This window comes from Panulirus ornatus, chromosome 40, assembly GCF_036320965.1.
Source record: "Panulirus ornatus isolate Po-2019 chromosome 40, ASM3632096v1, whole genome shotgun sequence".
NCBI classification, from domain to species: Eukaryota; Metazoa; Arthropoda; class Malacostraca; order Decapoda; family Palinuridae; genus Panulirus; species Panulirus ornatus.
This window is the reverse complement of record NC_092263.1, coordinates 6021059-6034862: the sequence shown is the minus strand read 5'-3', so window position 1 is coordinate 6034862 and position 13804 is coordinate 6021059. Positions and strand designations below refer to the sequence as shown.

The window sequence follows — 13804 nt, the reverse complement described above, 5'->3', positions numbered from 1 at the left end:
CAACGTTTGAGTTTGTCAGTCTGTAAATTTATGCTTGGTGATTTCTCCTTGACACTGTGAGGAAAACCAATATTCCTGAAATGTGTTGGTGAACCTACAAATATATGTTTATGAATACTTTGGATATGTAGCACAAAACGTTCACTCTCTTTCCAGATGCTGTACCTGTCTGTCGGTTCGTTCTTTGGAATCCTTTTTTCTGGCTACCTTCTAGAGAGAGGCACGTCTTCTGCCGCTACCGCCTGGGTCTTCAATATTCAGATTTTTGTTAAAAGTCTCGTGGCGCCACTCATCCGTCCTCTGGCGAAGGAGTTCGGCTGGAGAAGAATTGGCTACATTGGAGTGTTCATGTCGTCATCTTCAATTATCCTCTCTGCCTTCTCACCATCAGCCGAATTTCTTTTCTTTTCCTACTCTCTCCTATCAGGTGAGTGGTTGTGATATGGACACCACCATATACCTCGGGTGACTGATAGATATCACAGCTCCTAGATACACTGGCGAAAGTATACTATATGTATGCATGCTCTGGTGAGTAAGCCGGCTTCACCAGAATTGGTATAAACAGAATACTCAAGCTAGTTTGTTGCCACATAATCATCATACTAAACCTACCTTAAATGACATCTGACTTTGATGGGGAAGAGGCAGAGCAATGGGTGGGAGTGAACCCTGGGATACTCAGACTGGCAATAGATAATCTGGGATTCCGGTCTCAATAATGAGCGCTGTTTGTCAGTATTCTTGGCGAACTAGCAATAATTTCTGAGGACAGTATGACTTACTGTGTTGTGCAAGCATATTACAACAGTATCGATAAAGTATTGCCTGAAGCATTTTGTATCTAACTACATTACGATAGTATGTACATTTAGAACGTATGATTAATGGTTAAGAGAAGAAAAGTAATAATTGCATAGGAGAAGGTCGGATAAGCGAAGGGAAGGGAGAGGCAGATCATGTAAGAGATGATACGTCAGCAGATGGCAGCTACCACAGGCAACGCGGTAGGTCAAGATGAAAATGAGAGCTGATACAGACATGAATCTCACTGACGAGTAATATGAAGTAGACAGAGAATGCATAAGAATCTTACTTTACATTGACCGAGGACTTCTCTAAGCTTTTAGTACAATACCATTCATGTTTCATTTGGGATCTTAAGTTCCTAATTATTCATTACCATTTCCATTTTTGTGTTTTATCTTCTTGCACCATGTGTACCTGGAAAATACGAAACTGGATCAATATTAACGTTTAGAATTGCTAGAGTCCGTGTTAAGCCAGCGTCAGTATTAGTTTCCATTGTGAACATTAATGTACTCATATAAATCAACCATTTCCGGCCGTTACGGTAGCTCTGGTAGTCAAATTACGGTTTACGCCTTGAGGTGGCATCACATGGCCTGCTAAAGAGGTAACTGCCACGTCTCATTTGCTCGCAGGTCTTGGTGTGGGTCTGGTGGTTGGGATGTCCTTCATCATACTTCCACTGTACTTTGATCGACGACGTGGCTTGGCTAACACTTTCTTGATGGCAGGGATCTGCTTGGGACAGATCCTCATTCCTCCATTCGTTCGTTACTTACTGGACAATTACAGCTACAAGGGTGGAGCTCTCATATATGGTGCTATGTTAATGAATGGGTTTGTGGCAGTCTCCTTGTTCCATCCTGTTGAGTGGCACATGAAGCCTCGTCAGAAGACAGACCAGCCTCCAGAAACTCTTGCACCTTTGATACCACAAAAAGGAAGCAGTGATGGTCCTCAGGAGACGATGAATCAGCTGGACGTCGTCCCTCAGCATGAAGGAACCAAAGAGGAACCTGACTGGCTGGCTGTTGCAGATCAAGCGAGAGTCAAACGAACGCGATGTGATACAAGTCACCGGTTGAGTGAATGTTCACAGGAGTCAGTGATTTCAAATATCTTGTCTGGAAATATTGTTTCAGATACTAACTGTGCTCCTCCTGACAACAAGGAAGGGTATAAGGGTAATAGTTGTTTGGGTGTGATCAAGACATTGTGGATGATCCTGGTGCGCGTGGCGCACAGAACTAAATCTGATGTGGGTATTCTACGTTCAAGTCGTGGGTTCGTTATTTCTCTAGCCAACACGCTCATTTTTAGCAGCTACTACAACTTTATAATGATGGTGCCATTCGTGATGGAGTCAGAGGACCACAGCCTACAAGACTCCGCCTGGTGCATATCTGTGATGGGCATCTGTAACCTGGCGACCCGCCTTATTGTCTCTCCTTTATCTGACTGGAAGAGGTTCGACAAGCGCCTCTGTATAATGTTTGGTTGTGTCATCATGGGATCCACAATACTTGGTAAGGAACATCAGCTTTTGCTGTGCTCATATTAGAGGTGCAGTCACTATGTTCACAATTTCTTGTAAGATAATGTTTCTTTTCATACTGTGACTAGATTATCTTATCATGTCAGAAGACGGAAGATGATAAAAACTTATATCTTTGTACATTATTCTGCTCTCATATTATCTACACACGCACACACATACACACACACACACACACACACACACACACACACACACACACACAATAGGTTAAGACCCCCAACGGAGTACCATAGGGTTTAGTTCTGGGATCATTATTCTTTTTGATGTATATATAAATGACTCAAAAAAAGAAAGGACTCCAGCCTGAATGAGTTTGCAGATGATGCAAAGGTCATGAGGGAAGTGGAGAGAGATGAAAATTGCACAAGCTTAATAGGGGATTTGGACCGAGTTCATAGTTGATCTGACACATGTTTTATGACGACCAACTTGAGTGAATTCAAAGTAATGAGGCCGGGTCACAGTGAGAGAAGATCTCGATGTAATTATTATCTAGCAGGAAACAAGCTGTGTGTGAGACGGACCTGGGAGTCGACATCGTTCCTAACGTGTCGAATAAGTTCCTCCTTTGTAGGATAGTGAAGGAGGCCTTCCATCTGCTGGTAAAGTAGAAATGCATTCAAATTCATGGAAAAGATATATCAAAACTGTTCATATCCCTCGGTACATCAGACCAAAACTAGAGTATGTTTCTCAGGTTTGATCACCATATCTAAGGAAAAACAAGGTAGTCAAAAGAGAAGGTCCAAAGAAAATCAACAAAATAATACCAGAATTAAAGTAGCTAAGTTACAGGGCAATGCCAGAGGTTCTACATTTGACCATTTTAGAAGATAGAAGGATGGGAGGTGACCTGAGCACTACTTTTGTTTTTGAAATAGACTGATGATATAGACACTGAACAGTTCAACGAGAGGTGTAGGAGTAGAACAACCAGAGGACAACATGAAATTAAGAGAGATTTAAAAGAGCACTTTCCTTGTATAAGAGTGATGGATGAATGGAATGAAAAGCCTGAACACATGGTATATGCAAACAGCAAACAGAAGTTGCACAATAGCCTCCCGTACAAAACAAATACGTGATTACAAATAGGATATTACTAATAAGTAAATAAATACACTACTTGTTTTATACACTGCACACTGCCATGATGTAAGACACAACAACAACAACTGTTATATCGTGCCAACTGCCATGATCTACCATTCATAATATTCTTGTTATACAGTACACGCAGCCCTGGTGTAGATACGCACTGTACATGTGTTATACATCACATCTTGCCATGATCTAACCCAACACAATTCGTATTATACAATTCACGTTTCCATGATTAAACACACGTACATCTTGTAATCATACAGTTCACACTGACGATTATCTAACTCACGTACTACTTGTGTTATATAATGGATCCTGCCATGATCTAATACACACACCTTGTGTGTTATACAGTGCATGAAGTAACACACCACGCACTACTTGTTTTATCCAGTTCATGTTGTCATGATCTATCACATGCGCAGTGCATGTCTTATACAGTGAATGTTGCCATGATCTAACACACACAAACTCGTACTATACAGTGCACGCTGTCATGATCAAATGCTCATAACCTCACACTCACACAACTAACGATTTCAATACATTGTCTTAAACTCTTAATGACCCAGCATTACATTAACCATGTAATGATGCTCAGATGATCTGTTCATACATAAAGCTAATTGTATTATGTTTTCTTCCCTCAGTGTTTTCCTTCGTGACAGACCTCGTGTGGATAACTGTGGCAATAGCGGCCTCCGGCCACGGTCTTGGTGCTGCCGTCACCTTCTACACCTTAGTCATGATACAGTACCTGGGCATAGAGAACTTGGCAGCCATGTTCGGAGTTTCTGCCGTCATCCAGGGATGTGGTTTTCTGATCATCGGACCTACGATAGGTAGGTACATACAGCTCATCCCTACGAACCATTTCCCCATTTCTCTCACTTCCACCATCTCCAAATTTCTTAAAATTTCTCCATAATTCTTACTTTCTCAAGCATCTATAATCCCATTTCTTCTTTCTGATCACCAATACGGCTTTCACAGAACGAGATCTACTTGTGGTCTTCTCTCCTATATTATTAACCTCTGGTCTTCCTCTCTCAGAGATTCTGGTGGAAAATTTACTGAGGCTCTCAACATCTCCAAATCAACCCCACAGAGTGAGGCATAAGTCTCTCCTTTCTAAACTTCCTATCTTTAGTTTTTTCGTTTCTTCCTTTTAAGTCCACCCATTGCAGTAACCGTTAATGGAGCAACTTCTCTTCTTCTGTATCATCATCAAACAACAACTTCCTAGGCCCCCTCATTCCTGCAGACTGCATACTCGCCCCTCTTAGCAAGAGTCTTTCATATGACCAACTTGACCAGCCTTCACTTGAAAGCACTCACTCTCCTCTCTTCCTACTCGTACACACACCTTACATCCTTGATAAAAAAAAGTCTCATGTATTCCACACCATAGAGTGTTAAACCTTACAAAAGCATCTCTGTCAACCCTATCATGTGCTTTCTACAGATCTAAAAATGACACATAGAAATCCTTCAATTTTTCTATGTATATTTCGCACGTATTTTAAAAAGAAAACACCTATCACGTCTGAAACCAAATTGTTTCTCCCCAGTCTAATGATCTTTATATGCCTTCACTCTTTGAAACAATAGTTTCCCATATAACCTATCACGTAAACGCACCAAACTTATGCCTCTGTAGCTTCGACACTCACTTTTGTCCCCCTTCCATATACAGTAACACTGTACATGCATTCCAGCAGTCCTCAGGCAACTTACCATGATCTATACATGCGATGAAAATCCTAACTAACCAGTCAGCAACACCCACCCACTTTCTTAAGAAATTCATCTCCAATACCATCCATTTCCAACATTTCATCTTACGGAAAGCTTCACTTCCTATTCATCCTTTACCAACCACTCCCCACGACTCTCTCACTTCACATACCAACCTGGCCAAAGCACCCAAAATATGCCACTATAAAATGAAAACTCATTCAACTGTCATGGCGCTACCTCATGACGCAGGGAATGGCGACCTGTTTTCCAAGCGCTGCCTCGCTGAGACAGGGAATGGCGATGCTGTTTCTATTGGGATGGGGAAGCACGAGGAATAGATGAAGGCAAGCAAGTATGAATATGTACATGTGTATATATATGTATATGTCAGTGCATGTGTATGTATATATATGTTCATATGTATATGTATATATATGTTCATATATATATATATATATATATATATATATATATATATATATATATATATATATATATATATATATATATATATATATATATATATATATATATATATATATATATATATATATATATATCTTGTGGAGGCTAAGGTGAAGATTAGTATGGGTTTTCAGAAAAGAGGAGTGAATGTTGGGGTGAAGAAGGTGGTGAGAGTAAGTGAGCTTGGGAAGGAGACCTGTGTGGGGAAGTACCAGGAGAGACTGTGTACAGAATGGAAAAAGGTGAGAACAATGGAAGTAAGGGGAGTGGGGGAGGAATGGGATGTATTTAGGGAATCAGTGATGGATTGCGCAAAAGATGCTTGTGGCATGAGAAGAGTGGGAGGTGGGCTGTTTAGAAAGGGTAGTGAGTGGTGGGATGAAGAAGTAAGAGTATTAGTGAAAGAGAAGAGAGAGGCATTTGGACGATTTTTGCAGGGAAAAAATGCAATTGAGTGGGAGAAGTATAAAAGAAAGAGACAGGAGGTCAAGAGAAAGGTGCAAGAGGTGAAAAAAAGGGCAAATGAGAGTTGGGGTGAGAGACTATCATTAAATTTTAGGGAGAATAAAAAGATGTTCTGGAAGGAGGTAAATAGGGTGCGTAAGACAAAGGGAGCAAATGGGAACTTCAGTGAAGGGCGTAAATGGGGAGGTGATAACAAGTAGCGGTGATGTGAGAAGGAGATGGAATGAGTATTTTGAAGGTTTGTTGAATGTGTCTGATGACAGAGTGGCAGATATAGGGTGTTTTGGTCGAGGTGGTGTGCAAAGTGAGAGGGTTAGGGAAAATGATTTGGTAAACAGAGAAGAGGTAGTAAAAGCTTTGCGGAAGATGAAAGCCGGCAAGGCAGCAGGTTTGGATGGTATTGCAGTGGAATTTATTAAAAAAGGGGGTGACTGTATTGTTGACTGGTTGGTAAGGTTATTTAATGTATGTATGACTCATGGTGAGGTGCCTGAGGATTGGCGGAATGCGTGCATAGTGCCATTGTACAAAGGCAAAGGGGATAAGAGTGAGTGCTCAAATTACAGAGGTATAAGTTTGTTGAGTATTCCTGGTAAATTATATGGGAGGGTATTGATTGAGAGGGTGAAGGCATGTACAGAGCATCAGATTGGGGAAGAGCAGTGCGGTTTCAGAAGTGGTAGAGGATGTGTGGATCAGGTGTTTGCTTTGAAGAATGTATGTGAGAAATACTTAGAAAAGCAAATGGATTTGTATGTAGCATTTATGGATCTGGAGAAGGCATATGATAGAGTTGATAGAGATGCTCTGTGGAAGGTATTAAGAATATATGGTGTGGGAGGCAAGTTGTTAGAAGCAGTGAAAAGTTTTTATCGAGGATGTAAGGCATGTGTACGTGTAGGAAGAGAGGAAAGTGATTGGTTCTCAGTGAATGTAGGTTTGCGGCAGGGGTGTGTGATGTCTCCATGGTTGTTTAATTTGTTTATGGATGGGGTTGTTAGGGAGGTAAATGCAAGAGTCCTGGAAAGAGGGGCAAGTATGAAGTCTGTTGGGGATGAGAGAGCTTGGGAAGTGAGTCAGTTGTTGTTCGCTGATGATACAGCGCTGGTGGCTGATTCATGTGAGAAACTGCAGAAGCTGGTGACTGAGTTTGGTAAAGTGTGTGGAAGAAGAAAGTTAAGAGTAAATGTGAATAAGAGCAAGGTTATTAGGTACAGTAGGGGTGAGGGTCAAGTCAATTGGGAGGTGAGTTTGAATGGAGAAAAACTGGAGGAAGTGAAGTGTTTTAGATATCTGGGAGTGGATCTGTCAGCGGATGGAACCATGGAAGCGGAAGTGGATCATAGGGTGGGGGAGGGGGCGAAAATTTTGGGAGCCTTGAAAAATGTGTGGAAGTCGAGAACATTATCTCGGAAAGCAGAAATGGGTATGTTTGAAGGAATAGTGGTTCCAACAATGTTGTATGGTTGCGAGGCGTGGGATATGGATAGAGATGTGCGCAGGAGGATGGATGTGCTGGAAATGAGATGTTTGAGGAAAATGTGTGGTGTGAGGTGGTTTGATCGAGTAAGTAACGTAAGGGTAAGTGAGATGTGTGGAAATAAAAAGAGCGTGGTTGAGAGAGCAGAAGAGGGTGTTTTGAAATGGTTTGGGCACATGGAGAGAATGAGTGAGGAAAGATTGACCAAGAGGATATATGTGTCGGAGGTGGAGGGAACGAGGAGAAGAGGGAGACCAAATTGGAGGTGGAAAGATGGAGTGAAAAAGATTTTGTGTGATCGGGGCCTGAACATGCAGGAGGGTGAAAGGAGGGCAAGGAATAGAGTGAATTGGAGCGATGTGGTATACAGGGGTTGACGTGCTGTCAGTGGATTGAATCAAGGCATGTGAAGCGTCTGGGGTAAACCATGGAAAGATGTGTAGGTATGTATATTTGCGTGTGTGGACGTGTGTATGTACATGTGTATGGGGGGGGGGGTTGGGCCATTTCTTTCGTCTGTTTCCTTGCGCTACCTCGCAAACGCGGGAGACAGCGACAAAGTATAAAAAAAAAAAATATATATATATATATATATATATATATATATATATATATATATATATATATATATATATATATATATATATATATATATATATATATATATATATTAGGTACAGTAGGGTTGAGGGTCAAGTCAATTGGGAGGTGAGTTTGAATGGAGAAAAACTGGAGGAAGTGAAGTGTTTTAGATATCTGGGAGTGGATCTGGCAGCGGATGGAACCATGGAAGCGGAAGTGGATCATAGGGTGGGGGAGGGGGCGAAAATTCTGGGGGCCTTCAAGAATGTGTGGATGTCGAGAACATTATCTCGGAAAGCAAAAATGGGTATGTTTGAAGGAATAGTGGTTCCAACAATGTTGTATGGTTGCGAGGCGTGGGCTATGGACAGAGTTGTGCGCAGGAGGATGGAAGTGCTGGAAATGAGATGTTTAAGGACAATGTGTGGTGTGAGGTGGTTTGATCGAGTGAGTAACGTAAGGGTAAGAGAGATGTGTGGAAATAAAAAGAGCGTGGTTGAGAGAGCAGAAGAGGGTGTTTTGAAGTGGTTTGGGCACATGGAGAGGATGAGTGAGGAAAGATTGACCAAGAGGATATATGTGTCGGAGGTGGAGGGAGCAAGGAGAAGAGGGAGACCAAATTGGAGGTGGAAAGATGGAGTGAAAAAGATTGTGTGTGATTGGGGCCTGAACATGCAGGAGGGTGAAAGGAGGGCAAGGAATAGAGTGAATTGGAGCGATGTGGTATACCGGGGTTGACGTGCTGTCAGTGGATTGAATCAAGGCATGTGAAATATATATATATATATATATATATATATATATATATATATATATATATATATATATATATATATATATATATATATATATTATATATATATATATATATATATATATATATATATATATATATATATATATATATATATATATATATATATATATATATATATATATATATATTTTTTTTTTTTTTTTTACTTTGTCGATGTCTCCCGCGTTTGCGAGGTAGCGCAAGGAAACAGACGAAAGAAATGGCCCAACCCCCCCCCCATACATATGTATATACATACGTCCACACACGCAAATATACATACCTACACAGCTTTCCATGGTTTACCCCAGACGCTTCACATGCCCTGCTTCAATCCACTGACAGCACGTCAACCCCGGTATACCACATCGCTCCAATTCACTCTATTCCTTGCCCTCCTTTCACCCTCCTGCATGTTCAGGCCCCGATCACACAAAATCTTTTTCACTCCATCTTTCCACCTCCAATTTGGTCTCCCTCTTCTCCTTGTTCCCTCCATCTCCGACACATATATCCTCTTGGTCAATCTTTCCTCACTCATCCTCTCCATGTGCCCAAACCACTTCAAAACACCCTCTTCTGCTCTCTCAACCACGCTCTTTTTATTTCCACACATCTCTCTTACCCTTACGTTACTCACTCGATCAAACCACCTCACACCACACATTGTCCTCAAACATCTCATTTCCAGCACATCCATCCTCCTGCGCACAACTCTATCCATAGCCCACACCTCGCAACCATACAACATTGTTGGAACCACTATTCCTTCAAACATACCCATTTTTGCTTTCCGAGATAATGTTCTCGACTTCCACACATTCTTCAAGGCCCCCAGGATTCTCGCCCACCCCCACCCTATGATCCACTTTCGCTTCCATGGTTCCATCCGCTGCCAGATCCACTCCCAGATATCTAAAAAACTTCACTTCCTCCAGTTTTTCTCCATTCAAACTCACCTCCCAATTGACTTGACCCTCAACCCTACTGTACCTAATAACCTTGCTCTTATTCACATTTACTCTTAACTTTCTTCTTCCACACACTTTTCCAAACTCAGTCACCAGCTTCTGCAGTTTCTCACATGAATCAGCCACCAGCGCTGTATCATCAGCGAACAACAACTGACTCACTTCCCAAGCTCTCTCATCCCCAACAGACTTCATACTTGCCCCTCTTTCCAAAACTGTTGCATTCACCTTCCTAACAACCCCATCCATAAACAAATTAAACAACCATGGAGACATCACACACCCCTGCCGCAAACCTACATTCACTGAGAACCAATCACTTTCCTCTCTTCCTACACGTACACATGCCTTACATCCTCGATAAAAACTTTTCACTGCTTCTAACAACTTTCCTCCCACACCATATATTCTTAATACCTTCCACAGAGCATCTCTATCAACTCTATCGTATGCCTTCTCCAGATCCATAAATGCTACATACAAATCCATTTGCTTTTCTAAGTATTTCTCACATACATTCTTCAAAGCAAACACCTGATCCACACATCCTCTACCACTTCTGAAACCACACTGCTCTTCCCCAATCTGATGCTCTGTACATGCCTTCACCCTCTCAATCAATACTCTCCCATATAATTTACCAGGAATACTCAACAAACTTATACCTCTGTAATTTGAGCACTCACTCTTATCCCCTTTGCCTTTGTACAATGGCACTATGCACGCATTCCGCCAATCCTCAGGCACCTCACCATGAGTCATACATACATTAAATAACCTTACCAACCAGTCAACAATACAGTCACCCCCTTTTTTAATAAATTCCACTGCAATACCATCCAAACCTGCTGCCTTGCCGGCTTTCATCTTCCGCAAAGCTTTCACTACCTCTTCTCTGTTTACCAAATCATTTTCCCTAACCCTCTCGCTTTGCACACCACCTCGACCAAAACACCCTATATCTGCCACTCTATCATCAAACACATTCAACAAACCTTCAAAATACTCACTCCATCTCCTTCTCACATCACCACTACTTTTTACCACCTCCCCACTTGCGCCCTTCACCGAAGTTCCCATTTGCTCCCTTGTCTTACGCACTTTATTTACCTCCTTCCAGAACATCTTTTTATTCTCCCTAAAATTTAATGATACTCTCTCACCCCAACTCTCATTTGCCCTTTTTTCACCTCTTGCACCTTTCTCTTGACCTCCTGTCTCTTTCGTTTATACATCTCCCACTCAATTGCATTTTTTCCCTGCAAAAATCGTCCAAATGCCTCTCTCTTCTCTTTCACTAATACTCTTACTTCTTCATCCCACCACTCACTACCCTTTCTAATCAACCCACCTCCCACTCTTCTCATGCCACAAGCATCTTTTGCGCAATCCATCACTGATTCCCTAAATACATCCCATTCCTCCCCCACTCCCCTTACTTCCATTGTTCTCACCTTTTTCGATTCTGTACTCAGTCTCTCCTGGTACTTCCTCACACAGGTCTCCTTCTCAAGCTCACTTACTCTCACCACCCTCTTCAACCCAACATTCACTCTTCTTTTCTGAAAACCCATACAAATCTTCACCTTAGCCTCCACAAGATAATGATCAGACATCCCTCCAGTTGCACCTCTCAGCACATTAACATCCAAAAGTCTCTCTTTCGCACGCCTGTCAATTAACACGTAATCCAATAACGCTCTCTGGCCATCTCTCCTACTTACATAAGTATATTTATGTATATCTCGCTTTTTAAACCAGGTATTCCCAATCATCAGTCCTTTTTCAGCACATAAATCTACAAGCTCTTCACCATTTCCATTTACAACACTGAACACCCCATGAATACCAATTATTCCCTCAACTTCCACATTACTCACCTTTGCATTCAAATCACCCATCACTATGACCCGGTCTCGTGCATCAAAACCACTAACACACTCATTCAGCTGCTCCCAAAACACTTGCCTCTCTTGATCTTTCTTCTCATGCCCAGGTGCATATGCACCAATAATCACCCACCTTTCTCCATCAACTTTCAGTTTTACCCATATTAATCGAGAATTTACTTTCTTACACTCTATCACATACTCCCACAACTCCTGTTTCAAGAGTATATATATATATATATATATATATATATATATATATATATATATATTTTTTTTTTTTTTTTTTTTTTTTGTATACTTTGTCGCTGTCTCCCGCGTTTGCGAGGTAGCGCAAGGAAACAGACGAAAGAAATGGCCCAACCCCCCCCATACACATGTACATACACACGTCCACACACGCAAATATACATACCTACACAGCTTTCCATGGTTTACCCCGGACGCTTCACAGCACGTCAACCCCTGTATACCACATCGCTCCAATTCACTCTATTCCTTGCCCTCCTTTCACCCTCCTGCATGTTCAGGCCCCGATCACACAAAATCCTTTTCACTCCATCTTTCCACCTCCAATTTGGTCTCCCTCTTCTCCTCGTTCCCTCCACCTCCGACACATATATCCTCTTGGTCAATCTTTCCTCACTCATTCTCTCCATGTGCCCAAACCATTTCAAAACACCCTCTTCTGCTCTCTCAACCACGCTCTTTTTATTTCCACACATCTCTCTTACCCTTACGTTACTTACTCGATCAAACCACCTCACACCACACATTGTCCTCAAACATCTCATTTCCAGCACATCCATCCTCCTGCGCACAACTCTATCCATAGCCCACGCCTCGCAACCATACAACATTGTTGGAACTACTATTCCTTCAAACATACCCATTTTTGCTTTCCGGGATAATGTTCTCGACTTCCACACATTTTTCAAGGCTCCCAAAATTTTCGCCCCCTCCCCCACCCTATGATCCACTTCCGCTTCCATGGTTCCATCCGCTGACAGATCCACTCCCAGATATCTAAAACACTTCACTTCCTCCAGTTTTTCACCATTCAAACTCACCTCCCAATTGACTTGACCCTCAACCCTACTGTACCTAATAACCTTGCTCTTATTCACATTTACTCTTAACTTTCTTCTTCCACACACTTTACCAAACTCCGTCACCAGCTTCTGCAGTTTCTCACATGAATCCGCCACCAGCGCTGTATCATCAGCGAACAACAACTGACTCACTTCCCAAGCTCTCTCATCCCCAACAGACTTCATACTTGCCCCTCTTTCCAAGACTCTTGCATTTACCTCCCTAACAACCCCATCCATAAACAAATTAAACAACCATGGAGACATCACACACCCCTGCCGCAAACCTACATTCACTGAGAACCAATCACTTTCCTCTCTTCCTACACGTACACATGCCTTACATCCTCGATAAAAACTTTTCACTGCTTCTAACAACTTGCCTCCCACACCATATATTCTTAACACCTTCCACAGAGCATCTCTATCAACTCTATCATATGCCTTCTCCAGATCCATAAATGCTACATACAAATCCATTTGCTTTTCTAAGTATTTCTCACATACATTCTTCAAAGCAAACACCTGATCCACACATCCTCTACCACTTCTGAAACCACACTGCTCTTCCCCAATCTAATGCTCTGTACATGCCTTCACCCTCTCAATCAATACCCTCCCATATAATTTACCAGGAATACTCAACAAACTTATACCTCTGTAATTTGAGCACTCACTCTTTTCCCCTTTGCCTTTGTACAATGGCACTATGCACGCATTCCGCCAATCCTCAGGCACCTCACCATGAGTCATACATACATTAAATAACCTTACCAACCAGTCAACAATACAGTCACCCCCTTTTTTAATAAATTCCACTGCAATACCATCCAAACCTGCTGCCTTGCCGGCT

General features: G+C 41.9%; 2 protein-coding genes across 2 annotated transcripts in view; one reads left to right on the top strand and one right to left on the bottom strand.

Annotated features, from left to right (window-relative positions):
* Positions 1 to 13804, bottom strand: part of LOC139761332 (monocarboxylate transporter 9-like) — a 247853-nt gene that overhangs the window by 63044 nt on the left and 171005 nt on the right. The gene's annotated exons all lie outside the window — the stretch shown is intronic.
* The window catches only part of LOC139761330 (monocarboxylate transporter 9-like), a 51743-nt gene that overhangs the window by 21649 nt on the left and 16290 nt on the right, over positions 1 to 13804 (top strand). The window contains exons 2-4 of the mRNA XM_071685396.1: positions 157 to 427; positions 1446 to 2336; positions 4123 to 4314. Coding sequence (XP_071541497.1) covers positions 157 to 427; positions 1446 to 2336; positions 4123 to 4314 — 1354 coding nt within the window. The remainder of the gene's footprint in view (positions 1 to 156; positions 428 to 1445; positions 2337 to 4122; positions 4315 to 13804) is intronic.